Here is a 23,459-nt window from a genome sequence, read left to right as displayed (position 1 = left end):
TTTCATCATTTCTTTGCTTTGAATTTTTATTTTCATGGTTCTCAGCAATTTGTTTGGAAAACAACCAAGGTTTTACAATCCTAGGCATTTTTGTTAATTTTGCATGTTGCATATGCAAAATCTCTAAGATTGTTTTCTTTTTAGCAAATTATGACAAGAATTGAAATAAAAAGCTGTTTTATTTCAAATGTTTTATTTGTAATTCACTGTGGCATGTGTAATCAAAAATTTATTTAGACATGTAAGACATATGTGCTATTTTTTCATGTCAGACATTTTTCACCCTTAATTTGTGTTCATCTATGCTGACTCATAATTGTTCATCTTTGGCACTTTAAAAATAGCATAAAATAACTCTATGACTATTTTTTACTAAATTGTCCTCGTTTCAACTTTTGACTCCAGTTGTTATTCTATACAATTCAAATCATGGCCCTTATAGTTTCCGATTTTTATCTCATCCCAGAATAATCTAATTTTTTTTCTATCTGGATATTATATATGTGCCATAGAAATTTTCCCTAATATTTCTAGTTTTCTTTGATTAAGTGTTTTTTTATCCTGACTTGTGAGTTCTCATTTGGGATTTTCTAGCTTCAAAAAGGTATTGCAATCTTAATGTTATTAATTGAGTCTACTGTTTTTGTTACTTTTCCACCACCTCTGATTTCTTATAAATATCAAAATCTGGGAGGTTTGTCCCTTTAGATTTCTTTGTTAAACTTTTATATTTTGTATGTATTGGCCTCTGATCCCACTAAATAACTATTGTGCTTGTTTATGTACTGGACTTTATTTGGTGAATTTAAATACCTACCTTGACAAATAGTAATATTTTTCAGTTGGTATTTTTAAAAATCTAGAACTATCAGTTTCAGCTCTTTGCTAGAGTTGGATGCTTGAATAGATGGTAAATCTCACACCATTCATACCTAACAAAGTTAGATGTATCTAAATCTTCTGTTTAATTTTTCCTTTAACTTTCCTCTAAGTAAAAATAGAGCAACCATGATACAATACATAAAGCTTTCATTAGACTGAGTGATAGGATTTTAAATTTATGTAGAGTCATCAATTTCGGGCTTGCTCTACCTGAACAAGGGTGATCTAAATAATAATCTCTACATTGGCCCCCAATGTAGCCAATAATCAAATGTATTATCTTAGCTAGATATAAAACGTTATTTTAGCTCCTGTTAATTTTCACTTAAAATTGATGCATAGAAGCATGAAATTACTTTTTTTCACAGTTCCTTAATGCAAACTGTGTGCCCAGTAGGCATTCTAGTTATCTGTGGATGTACAACATGTAACTCTAAAACTTAGTGACTGAAAATAGTAAGTCATTTTATCTTCTCTCATAGTTTGTATAGGTCAGGAATTCAGGAAAGTGTCAGTTGAGCAGCTCTGGCTTGGAGTCTTGCGTGTGATTTCAGGCCATGGTGACTGGAGCAGGTAGACCAGCCAGATGTCTCTATTTTCTTATCCCCTCAGGGCACTTCCATGTAGCGTCTTTCTGTGGACTAATTTGGACTTCCTCCCAGCATGGCAGCATCAGGCAGTAGGACTTCTTTTCCTGGAGACTGAGGGCTTCAACACGGATGTTACAGCATGTTCTACACAGAAGCTGCATTGCATTTTATGACCTGTCTCAGAAGTCACATAGCATCACTTCTGCAACACCATGTTGACTGACTAGTCACGACAATCTCCCAGATTCAAGGGACACCACATTACAGCCTAGGGAATATCATCTGATTCACAACCTTTAAAATAAGCAAGTTGTTGACTAAATGGATGGATGAAATCGTAGTAGGGCATGAGACTAACCCGTCTTTCTACTTCCTTCCCAGGCGTGGCTAGTGATGCTGCTTTACAGTTATACAGCAATAGAGTTATCTAGTTTAACTCTCATCCCAATCTTGTGAAGTATCCCTTTTTATAAGTAGAGAAACTAAGGCTCAGAAATGGTAACTTTCCAAGTGAAAGTGAAGTCGCTCAGTCGTGTCCGACTCTTTGCGACCCCATGAACGGTAACCTACCAGGCTCTTCGGTCCATGGGATTTTCCAGGCAAGAATACTGGAGTGGGCTGCCATTTCCTTCTCCATGGGATCTTCCCAACCCAGGTATCGAACCTGGGTCTCCTGCATTGCAGACAGACGCTTTACTGTCTGAGCCACTAGGGAAGCCCTAACTTTCCAAGAGTCATGGAAAAAAAGTGAAAGTGTTAGTCTTTCAGTCATGTCCGACTCTGCGATCCCATGGACTGTAGCCCACCAGACTCCTCTTCCATGGGATTTCCCAGGCAAGAATACTGGCGTGGGTTGCCATTCCTTCTCCAAGTCATGGAAGTGGTTGGTAAATACTTGCCAGAAGTCATGTAGACTTTATGTTAAAGCCCTCAAGGGAAAAAGGTGTCACATTTGATTTTATTTTGCATCTTTGGCAGAGTGCCTGGTACAAAGTACAGTAAATATTTAGTAAATGTTCCTCAAACTGAAGTGAGAAATGGTGACAAAAAAACAAGCCTTCAGTAATTGATGCAAGGACATGGGCTGTCCATGTGGGGCAAAAAATATCGTATTGCTTCCTCACAACCAAATGAAAAACAATCTCTAATGGATTAAAGTCTTAAAAAGCTAAACTTTAAAGCTTCTGGCAGTTTATATAGAAGTAAACCTTCATGACATCTGAGCCAGGAAGTATTTCTTAAAAAAAGACACCAAAAGTGCTAACTGTAAGTCTGATAAACATGACTACATTAAAATAAAGAACTTCTATTAATAAAGTGAAAAGACACTAATACAAAAAAAAAAAAAACTCAAATACTAAAAAAAGAAATTTGCAAAACGTGAAACTAGCAAAGCATTAGTACCTAGGATATATAAAGTAATACTTTAATCACTTAAAAAGACAAGCATCACAATAGAAAAATGAGCAGATGACATGAAAGGTAGTTCAGATAAAACACAAATGGCAATTAAACATGAAAAAGATGTTTAACCTAATTAAGTCAGGGAAGTTCAAATAAAGACTGCAGTAAGATTCTTCACTGACTGATTGACAAAAATGAAAGTCTGACAGTGCCAAGTATCTCTGCAGATAGGAATCAATGGGAATATTCGTGCACTGCTAGTACATGTGTAAATTGATTTTTAAAATAATAGTAATAACTAATTCAGAAAAAAATCTAATCCTATGAAGTTGGATCTTATATTCTCTAAACGTAGCACACCCACCCCACCCCCACTTCAGCATTTACCTAAAAATATGTTTGCATTTGTCCACAGGTGAAATTGAACATGTATTCATAACATTATCTATAATAGCAAAACATTGAAACAACTCAGATTTCCATCAAAAGGAAAATGGGTCAATACACTGTAATATATTTACAATAGAATGTTTTGTAGTAGTGAAGAAAATAAACTACAGCAACATGCAACAGCATGACTAAATCTTCATTTCAGTCAGTTCAGTCACTCAGTCGTGTCTGACTCTTTGTGACCTCATGGACTGCAGCACATCAGGCCTTCCTGTCCATCACCAACTCTTGGAGTTTACTCAAACTCATGTCCATCAAGTCAGTGATGGCATCCAACCATCTCATCCTCTGTCATCCCCTTCTCCTCCCGCCTTCAATCTTTCCCAACATCAGGGTCTTTTCAAATGGATCAGTTCTTCAAATCAGGTGGCCAAAGTATTGGAGTTTTGGCTTCACCATCAGTCCTTCCAATGAATATTCAGGACTGATTTCCTTTAGGATGGACTGGTTGGATCTCCTAGCAGTCCAAGGGACTCTCAAGAGTCTTCTACAACACCACAGTTCAAAAGCATCAGTTCTTCAGTGCTCAGCTTTCTTTATAGTCCAACTCTCACATCCATACATGACTACTAGAAAAACCATAACCTTGACTAGACAGACCTTTGTTGATAAGTAATGGCTGTGCTTTTCAATATGCTGCCTAGGTTAGTTATAACTTTTCTTCCAAGAAGCAAGTGTCTTTTAATTTCATGGCTGCAGTCACCATCTGGAGTGATTTTGGAGCCCAAGAAAATAAAGTCTGCCACTGTTTCCCCATTTATTTCCCATGAAGTGATGGGACCGGATGCCATGATCTGAGTTTTCTGAATGTTGAGTTTTAAACCAACTTTTTCACTCTCCTCTTTCACTTTCATCAAGAGGCTCTTTAGTTTTTTATTTTCAGCCATAAGGGAGGTGTCATCTGCGTATCTGAGGTTATTGATATTTCTCCCGGCAGTCTTGATTCCAGCTTGTGCTTCATGTAGCCCAGCGTTTCTCATGATGTACTCAGCATATAAGTTAAATAAGCTGGGTGACAATATACAGCCTTGACATACTCCTTTTCCTTTTTGGAACCAGTCTGTTGTTCCATGTCCAGTTCTAACTGTTGCTTCCTGACCTTCCTAACTGTTGCTTCCTGACCTGCATACAGATTCCTCAGGAGGCAGGTCAGGTGGTCTGGTATTCCCATCTCTTTAAGAATTTTCCAGAGTTTGCTGTGGTCCACACAGTCAAAGGCTTTGGCATAGTCAATAAAGCAGAAATAGATGTTTTTCTGGAACTCTCTTGCTTTTTTGATGATCCAGCAGATGTTGGCAATTTGATCTCTGGTTCCTCTGCCTTTAGGCAGAGGAAAATCATAGTAACAACAAGTGAAAAAAAGAAACTACATAGCACTGCATACAAAAAGGTATCATTTTAAAAGGCCAAAAGGAGCAAAAGTAAACAATGTATTTAGTGGGATTTTAGTGTGTAGTCCCTAAGTCATGTCTGACACTTTTGTGACCCCATGGACTGTAGCCTGCCAGGCTCCTCTATCCATGGGATTTCCCAGGCAAGAATACTGGAGTGGGTTGCCATTTCCTTCTCAAGGGGATCTTCCTGACCCAGGAATCAAACCCAAGTCTCCAGCACTGCAGGAAGATTCTTTACTGCTGAGCCACTGGGGCAGATCCAAACAATGTAAATGTAAGTGGTAAAACTAGAAGAAAATATTTAACACAAAATTCAAGGGAGTGGTTACCTATTACATAGATAAAGGCAACAGTGTTTTAATATTCTGTTTCATAAGTTTAAGGATGGATTTAATTTGTTTTCAAAATATATATCGGAGAAGGCAATGGCAACCCACTCCAGTACTCTATCCTGGAAAATCCCATGGACGGAGGAGCCTGGTAGGCTGCAGTCCATGGGGTCACTGAGGGTCAGACACAACTGAGCAACTTCACTTTCACTTTTCACTTTCATGCATTGGAGAAGGAAATGGCAACCCACTCCAGTGTTCTTGCCTGGAGAATCCCAGGGACGGGGGAGCCTGGTGGGCTGCCGTCTATGGGGTTGCACAGAGTCAGACATGACTGAAGTGACTTAGCAGCAGCAGCATAATATATATATGTAGTTATAGTCATTTGTAAAGTTCAGATATTACATTGAAATATAACATTTAATGTATCCTTATATCGATCAGAAGAAAAAAAAGATGAACACATCCCTTTAGCTACAAAATGTCCAAATATCAAAAGCCAGCGACTATGGCCTCAAGTCCTAGTGTCTCCCTGTCCTGACAAAGGCTTCTCAATCATTGGCTAAGAAGCCTGCAGAGATCAAAAAAGCCACATTGGTGAGAAAAATGTGCAATGTCTCTAGGTGTATAACATTTTATTATAGTGGCCTGCTGAGTAAGAAGTACAAGAAAAGAATTCTTTAGTGAAATTAAGTGAATTATGCAAGCTAAGTTGAGAAATGCAATTATCTATTGTAATATTATTTATATTTTTTTCAGGGCTGTGGGCTTGATCTTGCCAGTTCATTTTGGACAATTAATGATTTCAACAGGAAAGTTTTAATGTTACAGTGTAAATGAATAGGTCACGGGATTAAGTATATGTTTTTAAGCATTATGTGATCTACCAGCTGTGGAAACTTGGTTCCAAATTAAAATACAAGAACCAGTATCTAAAAACCATGATTTAAAAAAAATAAAATAAAAGAGCACACATACTAAAGAGGAAAAACTCAGCCCAAAATTCAACATGGCAATGGTAATTCCCTCTGCTTACCATGCCTTCTTGATTTTGAAATGTACAAGTCTAGTCATTGGTCATAATACTATTGAAACTTGTACCTTTGTCAGACGCTTAAAAGTCAATAGATCCAATATAAAGCATCAACTTCCTTGCCTTAGTTTCCGCATCAGCCCAATGTCCTCTTGTGCTTCCCAAGTACTCCCCTCTCTTTTCACTCACTGCAGATTAACAGTTTGCTAATGTATCTTTTCTTCCTCTGTGGGACTTAAAGCACTTCAAGGAGATAGTCTGTCTTGTCTCCCTAGTGCCTGACCTTAACTGGAGCTCCCAGTCTAAATGTGTTCTCATGTAGTGCGGTTTCTCACTCTCCCTGTGGCCTACACAAAAGCAGACTCTTGTGACAGCGTATAGGAGTCTGCAAGCAGGCCTTTCTGCAGCCCTCCTGTCCAGAGTGCAGGCAGCGGCCTGAGAACGCCCTCCTCCCCACAGTAGCACAAAAACCTGACAGGAAGTACCAGTTCAGTTCAGTGGCTCCATCCTGTCCGAGCGACCTCTTTGCGACCCATGGACTGCAATATGCCAGGCTTCCCTGTCCGTCACCAACTTCCGGAGCTTGCTCAAACTCATGTCCATCAGTCTGTGATGCCATCTAACCATCTCTGTTGTCCCCTTCTCCTCCTGCCTTCAATCTTTCCCAGCATCAGGGTCTTTTCCAATGAGTCAGTTCTTCGCATCAGGTAGCCAAAGAACTGGAGCTTCAGCTTCAGCATCAGTCCTTCCAATGAATATTTAGGACTGATTTCCTTTAGGATGGACTGGTTGGAGCTCCTTGCAGTCCAAGGGACTCTCAAGAGTCTTCTCCAACACCACAGTTCAAAAGCATCAAGTCTTTGGCACTCAGCTTTCTTTATGGTCCAACTTTCTCATCCATACATGACTACTGGAAAAACCACAGCTTTGACTTTTGACATACAGATCTTTGTTGGCAAAAGAGACATTAGTCTCTCCTTTTTAATATGCTGTCTAGGTTGGTCATAGCTTCCCTTCCAAGGAGCAAGTGTCCTTTAATTTCATGGCTGCAATCACGATCTCCAGTGATTTTGGAGCCCATATAAATAAAGTCTCTCACTGTTTCCATTGCTTCCCCAATACAGCAAGTAAAAGTGATTGAAAAAAGAAACCAAAATGAGAAGCAGAAGAAAGGGAAAGGCATTGCAAATACAGAAGAATTTATTTCTATCCCCACTTTTACAGCTAATCAGCTGTGGTATATTGAGGAAGTCATTTAACCTCAGTTTTCTTATCTGTGAAGTGAGTCTTTTGTTATTTAGTTAAGTCTTATCTGACTCTTTTGCAACCCCATGGACTGTAGCCCACCCAGCTCCTCTGTCCGTGGGATTTCACAGGCAAGAATACTGGAGTGGGTTTTCATTTCCTTTTCCAGGAGATCTTCCTGACCAAGGGATCAAACCCGTGTCTCCTACATTGGCAGGCAGATTCTTTACCACAGAGCCACCAAGGAAGCTCAAAAGTGTACATGTAAGAGTATATGTGTTTATGTGCTCATACTTGTATATAAAAGTTCTTAGTTACAGGAGGACATTGGGGAAAACTAAATCTTGTTACCACAGAGTTTAAAATAAGATCCCCTGAGAATGGATACATGTGTATGTATGACTGACTCCCTTTGCTGACCACCTGAAACTATTACAACATTGTTAATTGGCTATACTCCTGTATAAAATAAAAAAGTTTTTAAATAATAAAGCAAGATCTCCTGCTGTCAGATTATATAAATTTGAAAATGGCTTCAGAGAACTTTAGCCCCTGCCTACCCACACCAAAGAGGCCTGAGACCTGGTTCAAGTTCAAGGAGATTAAATTCTTTTTCAGGAAGGAAGATACAATTGGATCAGAGCCGTCTAGAAGTGTTGGCTGATTCCCTCTTAGAAAATCCTTGGGCAGTAGTTCTGACCTTGCCTGGAGATTATAAGGGAGAATATTCTTATGATCAGCTTTGGGACAGGAATGTGCTTTCAAAGCACATTTTAGACGTGCTTTACTCCTACCAGAGATGTCCGGAAATTTCCCAGGACCTCGAGTCTGAAAGGCAAAGGGTGTCTGGTTATAATCGAATCAGACTTTTGTTAAATGTCGTTTTTGTGGTAAGTCAAATATTTCAGTACGTGTAGTTTGGTCATTTTTGATTATACCTAATTCAGAACTGATTTTTCTCAGAACATCCTGTTGACACGTGGGTTACCTATTTGGGGAGAATAAGCAGTTACCTAATTTAGACCTGGAGTTTTGAGTTTACTGTGCCAAGTGCCTTTCCAGGCTCTCTGAGACAGCACCCTGCAACCACCAGATATGTCCAGTCCAGCCCTCTGAGTGTGAGGGCACCTGCTGATCAAGCATAGGAGGAGAGGAAGAATTCTGCTTACGTCCACTGGTGAGGCCTCTGATGAGCCTCTGTCCTAAGCTCAGGGCCACCTGTGACCAGGTGAATGCCAGGAACCTGAGAAGCCACGCGGCTGCCCAGCTCTGTGCCTCGCTTCTGTCTTGGCCACTGCCCAGATGGGAAGGCCCTCTGCCCTGGATCTCAGCCTCCCCCTTGGGTTCTTCACAGTGTACCTGGCCCTTGCCAGGCCCTTCTCACCAGGGATTGTTTTTTCCTCTCTTCCACTGCACACAGCTACCGCCTAGATTCTCCCCAGCCTTAGAACCTGTAGTGTCATCCTGTCTGGGGACTCTTGTTGCCATGCCCCACATCTCAGGACAGACTTCCTGGCGCTGTTAAAGCCAGCCTCAGCCAGCCCACGTTCATCAAAAATCCGTATGAACACTGTAATTTGAACTACTGGCCGTCTCTGAGGGAATCAGCCCCCAGCTCAGCTATCTCCCTAGCCGTTCCGGGTGTCTTGCCCCTGAGCCACCTGCTGCTGGCATCCCAGTGTGTACCAATACCAGTTGAGAGGGTTCCACCTCCACTCATGCCAACATGCTCAGAAATTCTCCAGGGACACAGAAAGGATTATTGTGGAAAAAGAAGTCTAACTGTTCTGCCTCCACTGAGAATAAACTCAGAGGAAACTGTGAGTAATGTATGCACAATAAGTACTTTAGTACAATGGCACAAAGTACTTTTTGGTAGGTAAAGTGAGATACAAATCGCTGTATTAAGTATTAGATTGGATTGGATTCATACCATCTCGCAGGAAAACCTGAACGAACTTTTTGGCCACCCGCAATCATACCCTCAGTTAGAGTACAACTCTGTTTACCTGCTGCAACAGAATGTAAGAAATTGCAGACGTGTTGCAGCAAGAACTCTTTACCAACCGTCTAACACACAAGCTCTAAAGCTGAGCATTTTCAAGACGTGATTAGGTGCGAAGATACAAAGCTTGAGGGGAACAGCCCAAGTCTGCAGGGAAAGCAAATGCAGCCCTCTTCGGTCTCGGAAGCTGAGAGGGTGCTAAGGCTCTACAGGCCGAAGTCCCTCATCAGCTCTCAGGCACACTGGAGCCTTTGCACCTGCCGAATCTGTCTGGAGCCTCTTTCCTCCCAGGGACCAGAAACTAACCAGCCACCCAGATGTGCCATGTATATTCTGCCACCTGTTTTAAAGAAACATGTGGTGTGTTTATTACCTGGCTGTGGCCAGGGGAGTTTTCTGCTCTTTCTCCAGGCCCTTGGTGCTTTTTACTGAGTGTTGTGTGCATTGCTGCATGCAGGTTCACAGGATTTGTCTAGCTCTCCTCCTCTTTGTGATATGCTAGCTCATTTCCCCCAGATACTTGTTCATATGCAGCTTGTCGTGGTCCCTTGATCTTTCTTGCCGAGCAATAGAAAGGCATTTTTGAAGCTCTGGAGCCTTTTGCTGGTGCTCTATCCAGCTGTCCCTGTTTGGTATGTTGGCAAAAGAGTCCTACCTTCCATTTCTGTGGAATTTGCCCATTATTTCTGTTCTTGCCTCTCAAGTGGAACCAGGTTAACAAATGATAGAAAATTAAATCCAGATGCTTTGTGATAAGAAAGATGTTTTGTGAAAAAGACCACTCAGTCATAAAGAACGCTCAGAATGAGATTATGCAAATATTCCTATTATCACATTTTTCAAGTGGTACAGCACACTTGATTCTGATGAAAGGCAGGGAAATTCTGGTTAGCTTTCTATTTCATTTTTTCTGTTTTAAATGAGCAGAAGCTCACTAAAGCATAAAAGAACTTAGGTTTTCCAAAAGGGTTGCCTCATAATCACCTGTGTGCTTTCACAGCCCACCAGAGATGATGAATAAATTTCACTTTGGCCTCGTAGTTTATAATTTAGCCATGCATTGTTGTAACAGAAATGAAAGAGGTTGTCACACTGTTTAATTTCAGGAAACCTGTGATCTGGAAAAGATAAAGCCTGAAGCCAGACGATACTTGGAAAAATCAGTTAAAATGGGCAAAAGGAATGGGCTCCATCTTCCAGAACAAGTACAAAATGTGAGTTTGTTTCTTTTTCTTATTAGAAAATAAAAGAATAAATTTTAAAAAATACAATGAAAAGACAGGAAATTGGGAAACAAGTGTTTGTAACGTGGGAAATAACTTATAGTACAAATCAATTTACAATGTATTTGGTAGCCAATAATTTTAAATTCCACAACTCCTATTAACCTCGTGTTGACTGTCAAACAGCTGATAAGTTAATTGTTCTTTAATTCTGTGTGGATTTTATTTGTTTTGTGTGTGCCGGGTTTATCTCCCCCCATTCCGCTGTACATCCTCTGATAGCTAGTTCAGATCTTAATAGTCAACTTGTACTGCATTCCTTTATGCATACAGAGATAGGGCACTGGTAATAAAATCCTTATGACGGAAAGTTTTAAAACCAGCATTTTGGAATGAAACCCTCTATGAGTAATATACGGACCTTAAAAATGGAGAGATTAGCTTCTCAAACGTTCTCCTTTGCCTAATACCCAATGAGATCTTCCAGGTTCAGAAGCTCAGCTACAGAATTAACTCATTCTTCAGGACAGGACGACACTGCACAGTATGTGTTAAGTCAGCAGTCTCAAATTTAGTGTGCCTCCGAATCACCCAGAGGGCTTGTTAAAGCTCTGATTATACAGGACCCCGCCTCTTGAGAGCTTGTTCTTCAGCAGGTATGGTGTGGGTCTCCAGAGTGGGCATTTCTAACAAGTTCCCAGGTGATATTGATGCTACCTGTGAGAAGCACGCTTTGAGAAATTGTGTGGTCTATGTAAGTTTTATAATCTAGAATTTTTAGAAGAGTGGGACAGGTTAATAAATTCTCTCATGTGTTTTCTTGTGATTTCCCTCCTATTGCTTTCTTTGATCTCCCACCTAGTACTTTTTTCCCCCTCATCTAGTACTTCTTAAACAAATGTTAGGGCCCATAAATCACCTTTATTTGCAAATGCTGTATAAAACTAAAAACATAGCCTGTTTTCCTAAGGAACCATGGAATTAATTACTCGGTTCTTACCGCTTCATTTACTTCAGTACCCAATACTGATTTACTAAATTAAAATTTTGTATTGGAAAAAATTAAAAGTGTTCATTATCAATAGGCTACCAGATTCATTCATTTACTCAGCAGCTACTTACTGTCTATGTACCGTGTCCAGACTCTGCTTTCACTATACCTCCTAAATATATTTAGTTCTTACAAATTTATGCCTGATTTCTAACACATTACCAGGATTCCCTTTCTGTACATATTGCATACAGGTTCTCATGGACACAATGTAGAAAATTGCAGAAAACTGTGTTATCAAGCACATCTCTAAGAAAGTAGAGAGAGTTGGGTACAGAACCTAGTCTTCATATAAAAGTGAAGCTTCCTTGACTGATGGAGATAAGAATGAATGTTGCATTTTATTGTTACCATCCTGTATTTGTATCTTTGTTTCAGGAAATTAAAGCAATGAAGAAGAGAATGAGTGAGCTATGTATTGACTTTAACAAAAACCTCAATGAGGATGATACCTTCCTTGTATTTTCCAAGGCTGAACTTGGTAAACCTTTGTTGTTTTTTTTAAAGAAGTCTATAATTTAGACAAATAATGTCACCCCACAATTTATCAAATCAAAGTTAAAAGAATTCTTTAAAAAGTGTATCTTCTATGAAGAACCCACCACCCCTTGTAGAAAAAGCACAAGCAAACCACACCTCACTTTTAGGCTTATAAGAATATATACGTTTGTAGAGACAGTCTAGAAGAAATTTTATAATCTTGCTTGACAACTCATGCTGGTGTTTAATAGCCTTTGGTGCTTTGAAAATTTTTTGCCTCACAGTACCCTCTACATTGTAACTTAAACTGGCGTTTAGTTGCTGAGTCGTGTCTGAGTCTTTTGCAACTCCACGTACTATAGCCTACCAGGCTGCTCTGTCCATAGGATTTCCCAGGCAAGAATACTAGAGTGGGTTGCCATTTCCTTCTCCAGTGGATCTCCCCAACCCAGGAATCAAACCCACATCTCCTGCATTGGCAGGCGGATTCTTTATCACTGAGGCACCAGGGAAGCCCCTGTAATTTAAACTAGCCTTTTCTTATTTGTTATGGATTTGCACGGGGGGCAGGGTGAGGGGAGCTTAATTTTGCCTGTTCCTCATCAAAATGCCATCTGTACAAGTGCATTGAGGCCTGGTCGTATTTTGAATTACCATCTCCCAGGCCACCTGACCTCTAACCACCACCCCATTCCAGTAACATCAAAGCAATATTATAAGGATTGTCATTATTTTACTTGAATTTCAATTACTCCACCAAAATCCCTGGAGCTTCTTAAAGGCACCATGCCAGTGCTAAATAAACCAATCATGAGTGGAAAAATTGATGTGTGAGAAAATGATTTTTTGCAGGTGCTCTTCCTGATGATTTCATTAACAGTTTAGAAAAGACAGATGGTGACAAGTATAAAATTACTTTAAAATATCCACACTATTTTCCTGTCATGAAGAAATGTTGTGTACCTGAAACCAGAAGGAAGATGGAAATGGCTTTTAATACAAGATGCAAAGAGGTATTATAAATGTTTGCCTTTCTTTTGTTTTTACAGAAGATGTTAAGAAAAGGGTTTGCTCTGTTCGCCAGTGTTGAAGTTAGCTCAGAAGTGGATTCCGATTTCTCCATGTAAACGTGTTTCTGTGAAGGTCATGCCTCCTAAATCCTCAGACTTACAAGACTTAGCTTTTGGCTTGTTTTTTGGCAACCTTCTTAGTGCGGCCATAGGTTCAGCTGTTCTAATGCAGATTGAATGGGTTAGAGAAACCAATGGTCGTATTCTTCTTCCAAGTCAACAGTCCAGGGCTGGTGGAATAACTCTCTTCAGTAAGTGACTTCTAAGGCGAGTTTGTCACCATTTTCAAGCCTGTTGGGAAGTGGGAAAATAAAATACAGAGCAATCATCTTTAAGAAGAAGACCTGGAAATGACATATGTCAACTCTATTCACATTCCATAGACCTAAATTCCATCATACAACTGTATCCAACTGCAGGGGAGGCTGGGAAATAGAATCTTCAGTTGATAGCCATTTGGTCAGCTAAGGGCACTCTATTACTGAAAGGAAAAGAGGAAGAATTAGAAATGAATTCTAAGAGTCAGCTAGCCAGCTCCACCATAGTCTGCCTCTCTGGCTATCCAAATAATCATGAGTACCCTTTTTTCTTCCCCCCCACACAGAAGCTATCGACCATATGTCAGATCCCAACCAGTTAACTGCCTTTAGCTCAAAGACCAGAATCTCTGAGCAGCACATGCTGCTGCTAAGTCACTTCAGTCGTGTCCGACTCTGTGCAACCCCATAGACAGCAGCCCACCAGACTCCCCCATCCCTGGGATTCTCCAGGCAAGAACACTGGAGTGGGTTGCCATTTCCTTCTCCAATGCATGAAAGTGAAAAGTGAAAGTGAAGTGTGTCCGACCCTCAGTGACCCCATGGACTGCAGCCTACCAGGCTCCTCTGTCCATGGGATTTTCCAGGCAAGAGTACTGGAGTGGGGTGCCATTGCCTTCTCCGGAGCAGCACATAGTCCTCCCCAATTAGAGCTTCTCGTGACATGGCCACCTGTGAAAGGGTGGAACACTTGCCTGGCCCGCTCACCTCCAACACACACACACCCCCAGTGGTAGAACAGGAACGGAAAACCACACTAAAGACTCCCATTTGAAAAAGGAAAGCATGGGAAACATAGCAGGCCCATACCAATTCTCAGGAGCAGTCTGGCAGAAACCGTAGGGATTCCGAGCTCTGTGAAGTTTCCCGAGATCGCCCGTTGGACTTACTTGGGTCTCCTTTCTAGCAAGAATTCCTTTAGTAGTTGTATGCGGTGGCCCCTGGTTTTGCCTGCAGGGAATTCTTTCTTGTCCATTATCCTCCATGACCGTATCCTAGACAGCTACTGGTATACATTCCTACTGATGCCAGTTTGAAGTCTGAGGGGTATTTTGGTAGGCCAGGCTTACTTATCTTTGGTAATAAAATGCCCTCAGAAACTTAATAGGTTTCTTTTCTGTTTGCTCACAACCAGATTTGTGTTAAAATAATATCCAAACCTGCCAAATTTTTTTCATATGTGGACCTCTGTATGGTGCCCACCCTCTGGTCCTCACTTTAACGGCGTCTGCTTCAGGGCCTTCTGACACCATAGACGTGAGGAGGAAGGCAGCACCCTCAACGCTAATCATAGTTCAGGAGCGCTGAGCGTCAGTCTTCTCTACTGGTGTCAGGAGGACAGAACAACTGCCTTTCCAGTCATCTAATGCCTCAGATCAGGGGCCATGGGCACAATTCTCTTAGCAGAACTCTTTTCTCTCCATCTTTGCAAACTGACCAGTTCTCACTTGAGCTCATCTCTCTTATATAATCTTTCCAAAAGCAGCACATACCAACAAACATATACCAACATTCTTAGTTTTCCCAAACAATCCCCTCAGAGCTAAGACTTGATAGGTGACTGGCTTGCCTTCCAAGTTATGGTGAGCAACAATTTTTTAACAAATGTTATCTATGGTATACTGAGTATTACCAGCTTCCTACATCTGTTTCCTCACCTTCCATTCCTGTAGGTTCTTCATTTCTCTTATAGCAGCACTCTATTCCTGTGTTTAGTCTCTGTGGGTGTTAGGGTACAGGTTAAACCAATGTACAAAGTCAACTGAAAGCACAGTGACTCAAATAAGATAAAAATTATTTTTCTTCAGAAAGGATTAGTGGATACCAGGGGCCAGGGAGACTGGGAAATTATTGTTAACAAGTTTCTGTTTAGAAATGTCTTAGAAACAGTGGTAATGGTTGCACTACAGTATAAATGTAATTGGTGCCATGAATTGTACACTTGAAAAATTGGCTAAAATGGTATATTTTGTGTTGGGTGTATTTTACTACATTTTTTTTTAAGGTTTATATCTCTTGCAACTAACAGCACAGAGGTGAGTGGTCCGGAACTGGAAGATAGCTCTGCTGTCCTTGGTATGTGGCTCCAAGGTCACTGTTCTCACTTTCAGTCCACAGCTAGCAAGACAGAGATCTATAATGACCCAGAAATTTCACTCATCACCTCGTTTATGTTCTGTTGTCCCATTGTGTATCACGTGGCCACAGCTAGTTTTAAGAGGGGCTGGGAAAGGGAGGCAGATGACCGTGTACCCAGCAAAAGCTCAGAGAACTCTACTATTAAGAGGAAGAACAGGGGAATAGATATTGGGGGAAAATTGGCAGTCTAAGGAGACTGGAAAAGGTGAAAGAGATTCAAACTAGGTAACTTTAGAACTTATGTGTTTCTTATATCCATGTTTCCATTCTAGTTTTAAAATGATAATAATTATAATGCATAATTATGTGGTGTTTGCTCTTGTACCAGGCGTTTTTCTCTGTGCTTTACTTATATTCTCACGTGAATCTTCATGATCACTCTATAATGTAGCTGCTTTTATTATGTACGTCTTCCAGATGAGAAAACTGAGGCTTAGGAAGATTGAGGGACTTGGCAACATTTTGACAACTAGTAAATGGTGGAGCCAGATTTTGGTAGTGTGATCTTCCTTAGAAGCATGTGTATAAATAATTTGATGATTTAATAGCAATTTTTCTTTGACCTCAACATTTCTTTACTTTCTCTGGGAGATTATTTTTCCCTTTATTGTTAAGGAAACAATAAAGCAGTATCACTATTTGCATTTTAATACAAATAAAATGTTTAAAATGTGTGTAATAATTTGAGAAAATCCCAAAACCATTTTTAAGCATAGAGTTCTGTGGCATTAAGTATATTCATATTGTTATCATGGTTATGTATATAACCATATATATATGTATACATGGTTATACATCACCATGTATCTCCAGAACTTTTTCATCTTTCCCGACTGAAACTCTATACCCATTGAACATAAACTTCCCTCTCTCCCCACCCACCAAGCCCCTGGCATACATCATTTGACTCCCAGTCTCTATAAATTTAACTGCTCTAGGAACTGCATATAAGTAGACTCATACAGTAATTATCCTTTTGTGACTAACTTACTTCACATAGCACAATGTCTTCTAGATCTATCCATAATTTGTCATGTGTCAAAATTTCTTTCCCTTTTAAGGCTGAATAATATGTAATATGCACTACATTTTTTTTATCCATTCAGCCATTGATGGACATTTAGGATGCTTCTGCCATTTGGCTATTATGGATAATGCCACAGTGAACACAGGTATACAAATATCTGAGTCTCTGTTTCCATTTCTTTGGGATGTATACCCAGAAGTGGAATCACTGAATCATATTGGAATTCTTTGTTTAATTTTTTGAAAAATCATAATACTGTTTTTTATAGCAGCTTTGCCATTTTCATTAGCAATATACAAAGGTTCCAGATTTTCTACATCATCATCAATGCTTATTATTTCCCTTTTTTTAAAGGGAAATAAATTTAACAGTACCTAAAATTTTGTTAGGACCCTCATTGCTATCTCCTGAGATTTAAAAAAATCAATTATAATTTCAGAAATAAAACTGGATCATGAATCCAAAAAAAGTCTATAACACTGAAATGGAATAACTTACTAGTTGAGATGTCTAAAAATATTTGAGAGTCTTACCAACCTGAAAGTAATGTAATAGCTCTTCTTTTTAGTGCTTTGGATCCAGTTAATTATTAACCTTTATTTTGGTTTTTCTTATTGTTGTTTATTACTAGGAGAACACTGTAATCCTGCAGCAGCTACTCCCACTGCGGGCCGAAGTAGCCAGACTGCTCGGCTATAGCACACACGCTGACTTTGTCCTTGAGATGAACACTGCCAAGAGTACGAGGCATGTAACAGCCTTTCTCGGTTAGTCTTTTCTTAATTTCTCATGTGTTGCTATTCTTTTTTTTTTTTTCTTTAATGACTGTTTTGCTGCATGGCACTAGCTTGACAGAGGGCCTCAAAACCTAACATGCCCTTGAGAATATTATTTTTCATTCATGCAAGAGAAATGTATTGATCACCTGTTATGCATTAGATACTGTACTTAGTTCTAAGGGTTGCTCATTGTTTATATTTCGGTTATAGTCCTTGTCCTTGCTTCATTCTCTCTGTATCTTGATGGGGATTTCTGTGTTAATTCCTAACAAGATACGTAGAGACCTACAAGGAGATTAGCCTTTGGCTTTGCTCAGTGTCAGTAGGTGTTTGTTAGTTACAGCATGGCTGCTGATGAATTTGTGTGAAATAAGCTGACAAAGAGGACAAAAATGATAAGTACAGCATACAGGAACAAGAATATTTTATGTTCCAGAAGCCACTTGTTAATATATAAAAGAATATAAGAATAGGCATCAAAACTGTTATTTAGTAACTGTCTTCACATTCATTTAAAGTCACTTTTTCATTCGTCTTTTTAAAACCACAGTTCTTATGTCCTTGACATTTCGTCTCTGGTACTCTGTCGTACTTACTCCTCTTAATCTCAGTGTCACTATTCCGGCAGGCACTCTGATATTCTCTTTCGTTTTAGTGAAAATGGTTGAATAACATAACCATTGTAAAGATACTAATTTTTGTTTTTATCGTCTCTAGTCAGTTTACCAGAGTATGATTTATTTTTTAACTTTCTCATTGACCCCATTCAGGCTTTATTTACTTCTAACTACTAGTGTATAATTTTATTAGCTTAGTTAATTTGGAGACGATGAATAATGCATCAAGATCAGCATTCAGCCTGAAATTCAGACCTCTCTGTTCTCAATGGCAATACCTTGAATTACTAATGTATATGCTGGCATCGTATATAACATGTAGCAGCTGTGCCATAAATGGTAGCTATTCATTATTATGTTATTCATTCATGAGACATTTATAAAATAACTGCCCCTAATGGTTGGACGATAGAAAAGACTAAGACGAGGTTCTTTTCTCAATGAATTTTCCGCTGAGTGGAAAATATAGAAATGTGAACTGGTAATTGCCATAAGTTCTGATGTATTTTATGCAAGAAAATGGCTTGGGGAGTTAACAGGTTTGGCGAGAATGTTTCCCTTAGTGGTGACTGTACATACTGAACATTTTCCTTAATTAACTTAATTTTTGAAATTTGAAATTTCCCCTCTTTTTTAAAATTGGCATATTCCTATCTGAATTGTCCTCTTGCTACCTATACTTAGCTGTTCTCTCACAGGCCTAATCAGAACGACATCTCTTTGTATCTTCCATGAGTTTCCTCTTTTCACCTCACAGCCCTCCTCAAGCCTCTGCATTCACCTCTTTATGGGTATGCTTCCCAGACATTAACGTCCCTTACAGAGCCAGCAGTTTTTACCTTACATACGTAACGAATTGTGGAGACCAAACACACAATAAAAGCATACTGCTTTAGCTAAATACAGTGAAATAGTCAAAAACCGACCACATATTAAATTGCACTGTCCACCTAAAAAGTAGAAATACTGTGTCCAAATAGACCTTCTTCATAGGAATGGAGTAGTTATTAACTGAATCCATGGCTGTCAAAGGAATTGAGATCTGATTCTGATGATTCTGATCATAAGTCACATCTGATTTGTCTTCCCTAGCTCTGAGGAGCCAGCAGTGCAGGAGACACAAGAGAGTCAGGTTCGATCCCTGGGTCGGGAAGATCCCCTGGAGTAGGACATGGCAACCCACTTCAATATTCTTTCCTAGAAAATTCCATAGACAGAGGAGCCTTGCAGGCTACAGTCCATGGGGTCACAAAGAGTTGACACAGCTGGGCACATGGAACAGAACAGAGGAGCCTAACCTCACTGAAAAATAATCATGTACATGAAGAGTAATTCAGTTTCAGTATCACTTCGTTGAGTTCTGTGAGATAAATTTCAGCTTTGTTGATACTGTGAGGAAGTTGTGGCCTGATTTGGGTGGTGCCCAAAGGAAAAAAAAGAACAGGGAGCCATAAAATAAATTACCCTGAAGAGAACAGCGGTGCTGTCATAATAAAGCCTGCTTTCCTCTCTCCCTCCCTCTTTTTCCCTCTCCTTCCTTCCTGCTGATTTATTGTCACAAAGGAGGAAGCACCATGCTGAACTACTGGTGCTGTGTATGCTCATGCCTGCTCCCAAGGGCGATGGATTGCTAACTTTCCCCTCTTCCTCACAGATGATTTAAGCCAGAAATTAAAACCCTTGGGTGAAGCGGAACGAGAGTTCATTTTGAACTTGAAGAAAAAGGAATGTGAAGAGAGAGGTTTTGAATATGATGGGAAGATCAATGCCTGGGATCTCCACTACTACATGACTCAGACCGAAGAACTCAAGTACTCTGTAGACCAGGAGACCCTCAAGGAATACTTCCCAATTGAAGTGGTCACTGAAGGCTTACTGAACATCTACCAGGAGTTGTTGGGACTTTCATTTGAGCGAGTGACAGATGCTCACGTTTGGAATAAAAGTGTTACACTTTACACTGTGAAGGATAAAGCTACAGGAGAAGTATTAGGACAGTTCTACTTGGACCTCTATCCAAGGTACTGAGGATCACAGTGGTGAAAGGGACCTTAGAGATTCATCTCCTACCCAGATTGAGACTCTTGTCTTTCATAACTCTCGTATGTGATTCCTAGTAAAGGGATTAAAAATGTGGGCTCTGAAGCCAGAATGTCTAGCTCCATCACTTACTAGGCAAGTTACTTAATTTTTCTCTGCCTCAGTTTCCTTATATATATTATGGGTCCTATGGGAATGGGATGGGAATACCAATCATACCTGCTTTGTATCGTTGTTAGGACTGAAATGGTTAATCACATGCAAAGATTTTAGAAGACTGCTCAGAACACAAGTGCTTGATAGGTGTGAGCTTTCATCATCACCATCATGATCATCTAGTTTGTGTGCTGCGTTTCTTAAGTTACTTACTTTTATAATTAGACTCTGGTTTTTGTTTTTTCACTGTGCCACATGGCTTGCGGGATCTTAGTTCTCTGTTCAGTTCAGTTCAGTCGCTCAGTCGTGTCTGACACTCTTTGCGATGCCATGGACTGCAGCACACCAGGCTTCCCTGTCCATCACCAACTCCCAGAGCCTACTCAGACTCATGTCCATCATGTCGGTGATGCCATCCAACCATCTCATCCTCTGTCATCCCCTTTTCCTCCTACCTTCAATCTTTCCCAGCATCAAAGTCTTTTCCAATGAGTTGGCTCTTCGCATCAGGTGGCCAAAGGATTGGAGCTTCAGCTTCAGCATCAGTCCTTCCAATGAATATTCAGGACTGATTTCCTTTAGAATTGACTGGATCTCCTTGCAGTCCAAGGGACTTTCCAGAGTCTTCTCCAACACAACAGTTCAAAAGCATCAATTCTTCAGTGCTCAGCTTTCTTTGTAGTCCAACTCTCACATCCATACATGACTACTGGAAAAACCATAGCTTTGACTAGACAGACCTTTGTTGGTAAAGTAGTGTCTCTGCTTATGCTGTCTAGTTTTGTCATAGTTTTTCTTCCAAGGAGCAAGTGTCTTTTAATTTCATGGCTACAGTCACCATCTACAGTGATTTTGGAGCCTAAGAAAATAAAGTCTGTCACTGTTTCCATTGATTCCCCATCTATTTGCCTCGAAGTGATGGGAACAGATGCCATGATCTTAGTTTTCTGAATGTTGAGTTTTAAGCCAACTTTTCCACTCTCCTCTTTCATTTTCATCAAGAGGCTCTTTAGTTCTTCTTCGTTTTCTGCCATAAGGATGGTGTCATCTGTATATCTGAAGTTATTGATATTTCTCCTGGCAATCTTGATTCCAGGTTGTGCTTCATCCAGCCCGGCATTTCACATGATGTTCTCTGCATATAAGTTAAATAAGCAGGGTAACAATATACAGCCTTGACATACTCCTTTTGTTATTTGGAACCAGTCTGTTGTTCCATGTCCAGTTCTAACTGTTGCTTCTTGATCTGCATACAGATTTCTTAGGAGGCAGGTCAAGTGGTCTGGTATTCCCATCTCTTGAAGAATTTTCCACATTTTGTTGTGATCCACACAGTCAAAGGCTTTGGCATAGTCAATAAAGCAAAAGTAGATGTTTTCTCTGACCACAGATCAAACCCAGGCCCTCGATAGTGGAAGCACAGAGTCCTAATCACTGGACTGACAGGGAAGTCTCTGCATTTCTTAATTTAAAATTAAGAATGTTTATTATTCAGGTACTCTGTCTGCCAATACTCTTAAATCTGTGACCACTCCCTTCAGTCTGGCTGAAAGGCAGCACAGTATTAAGGAATAGCAAGATCTTGGCAATCATTCAAACTTGAGCTGCAGTGCTTGAGTGAAATAACCTTTGTGGGTCTCTATATCCACCTCTGTAATACAGGAATGATGTTCCCTTTTCAGGACTGTTCTGTACATTCAATTATTCAATCAATGGCAAGAATTAAGAATATTTTTATCTCTATAGCATGTAGTAACTGTATTTCATCAGATATAAAAGGATTTAGGTTACTCTCTGTGGGCTGTTTTCTGAAACAAAAGCCACCCTGTTGCAATTTTACTAACTAGACCATAGTAAATAATAGCATCACTTTAGATCAGCAACACATACAAGTTCATAATCTTCTGACTTGGGGTGACTTCAAGAAGGTTCTGGATAACTCCATCAGCCAGATAGGAGGCAGAGTTGTCTTATCCCACTGCTTTATGGACTTTCTTTCACTTCTGGTATGATCTAAAGATAAACCCATGCCAGAAGTGGATAAGTCTGAATAATGAATAATGTCAGGATATAGTTTGAGGCCAAGAATTCTTTCAGGGGAAACCCTTCAACATTGGAGCCTCGATATAACTGTGCCTCGATTCTCTTTCCGTGGTCAAAGATAGCAATTCTCACTGCCCCATCCTGCTGTTCCTTTGCCAAGATATAACTGCTGTCTTCTGTACTCAGAGATCTGGTTATCGCTACCAGCACTCGTATGGGGACCAGAGAGTGATGTTTCGTGAGGGTAATGACCTCGTTAATAGTCACTTTCTGTCAACTGACATGCTTGCTTCTTGTTTTCTTTGTCTACATGACTCAAAAAAGAGGATATTTGTAATAGGAAAGGAAAGACCAGTTTCCTTCTTTTTAAAATCACATATCAATTTTAATTCATCAAACCCTGAGATTCTCAAACAATAGAAGAAACAAAAACTCAAATAGTTCCAATGTAAAGATTGCCAGGTAATGGCATCTTTTTAAATCACCATCCTTTTATAAACAAAATGTAAAGATGTCATCTCGGAGTAAGGAAACCTCTGAAATTAAGTAAATCAAGTTTATTTTTTAAAAGGAAAGATTAAAAGCCCCTCAGTGGCACTGATTTTTAAATTGGTAGCAGTCTTTATGGCTTTTCATAATGAACCAAGAGATATAAAATATACCAGGATAAATACTTTCCAGATTACTTTAGTTCATTTTCCCCTGTTAAAAATAACATTTATAGATCTGTTTACCTGTTTAAACAACTCAGTCTAACTACATGAAATCATTGTAGAACCACTGATGTGCCCTTTGAACATCCAGAGACTAGCTGGCTTAAAATGTTATGAAATTCAGTGCACGGTTTCTGGTGTATTTGTCCGTGGGTTCTCTTCCTTCCTCTCCCCTTCTCTGTCTGCCTTCCCTTCCCATTGCCCTGCTCACTCCTAGCTCAGGCTTGACCAAGTTCTTGTTGTTGTTGTTGATTTATTTCTACTTATTTATTTCAAATAGACTTTATCTTTTAGTGCCCTTCTAGATTCACAACAAAACTGACCAGAAAGGACAGACATTTCCCATATATTCCCTGCCCCGACACATGTACAGTTCCCCCATTATCAACATCCCCCACCAGAGTGGTACATCTGCTAACAACTGATTAACCTACATTGACACATCATTATCACCTAAATTATATTTGGGTTC

The 23,459-nt window shown here is 39.8% G+C and overlaps 1 protein-coding gene across 2 annotated transcripts in view; it reads left to right on the top strand.

The window, feature by feature from the left end:
- The window catches only part of NLN (neurolysin), a 100,722-nt gene that overhangs the window by 43,403 nt on the left and 33,860 nt on the right, over positions 1–23,459 (top strand). For both annotated transcript variants that reach the window (XM_019983055.2, XM_070774613.1), the window contains 5 exons: positions 10,439–10,546; positions 11,985–12,087; positions 12,939–13,099; positions 17,271–17,406; positions 19,690–20,056. In XM_019983055.2, the coding sequence (XP_019838614.2) occupies positions 10,439–10,546; positions 11,985–12,087; positions 12,939–13,099; positions 17,271–17,406; positions 19,690–20,056 (875 nt within the window). The remainder of the gene's footprint in view (positions 1–10,438; positions 10,547–11,984; positions 12,088–12,938; positions 13,100–17,270; positions 17,407–19,689; positions 20,057–23,459) is intronic.

The sequence above is a fragment of the Bos indicus genome, chromosome 20 (assembly GCF_029378745.1).
Source record: "Bos indicus isolate NIAB-ARS_2022 breed Sahiwal x Tharparkar chromosome 20, NIAB-ARS_B.indTharparkar_mat_pri_1.0, whole genome shotgun sequence".
Taxonomy (NCBI): Eukaryota; Metazoa; Chordata; class Mammalia; order Artiodactyla; family Bovidae; genus Bos; species Bos indicus.
Note: the sequence above shows the minus strand (reverse complement) of the source record. Positions and strands in the feature narration are given on the sequence as shown.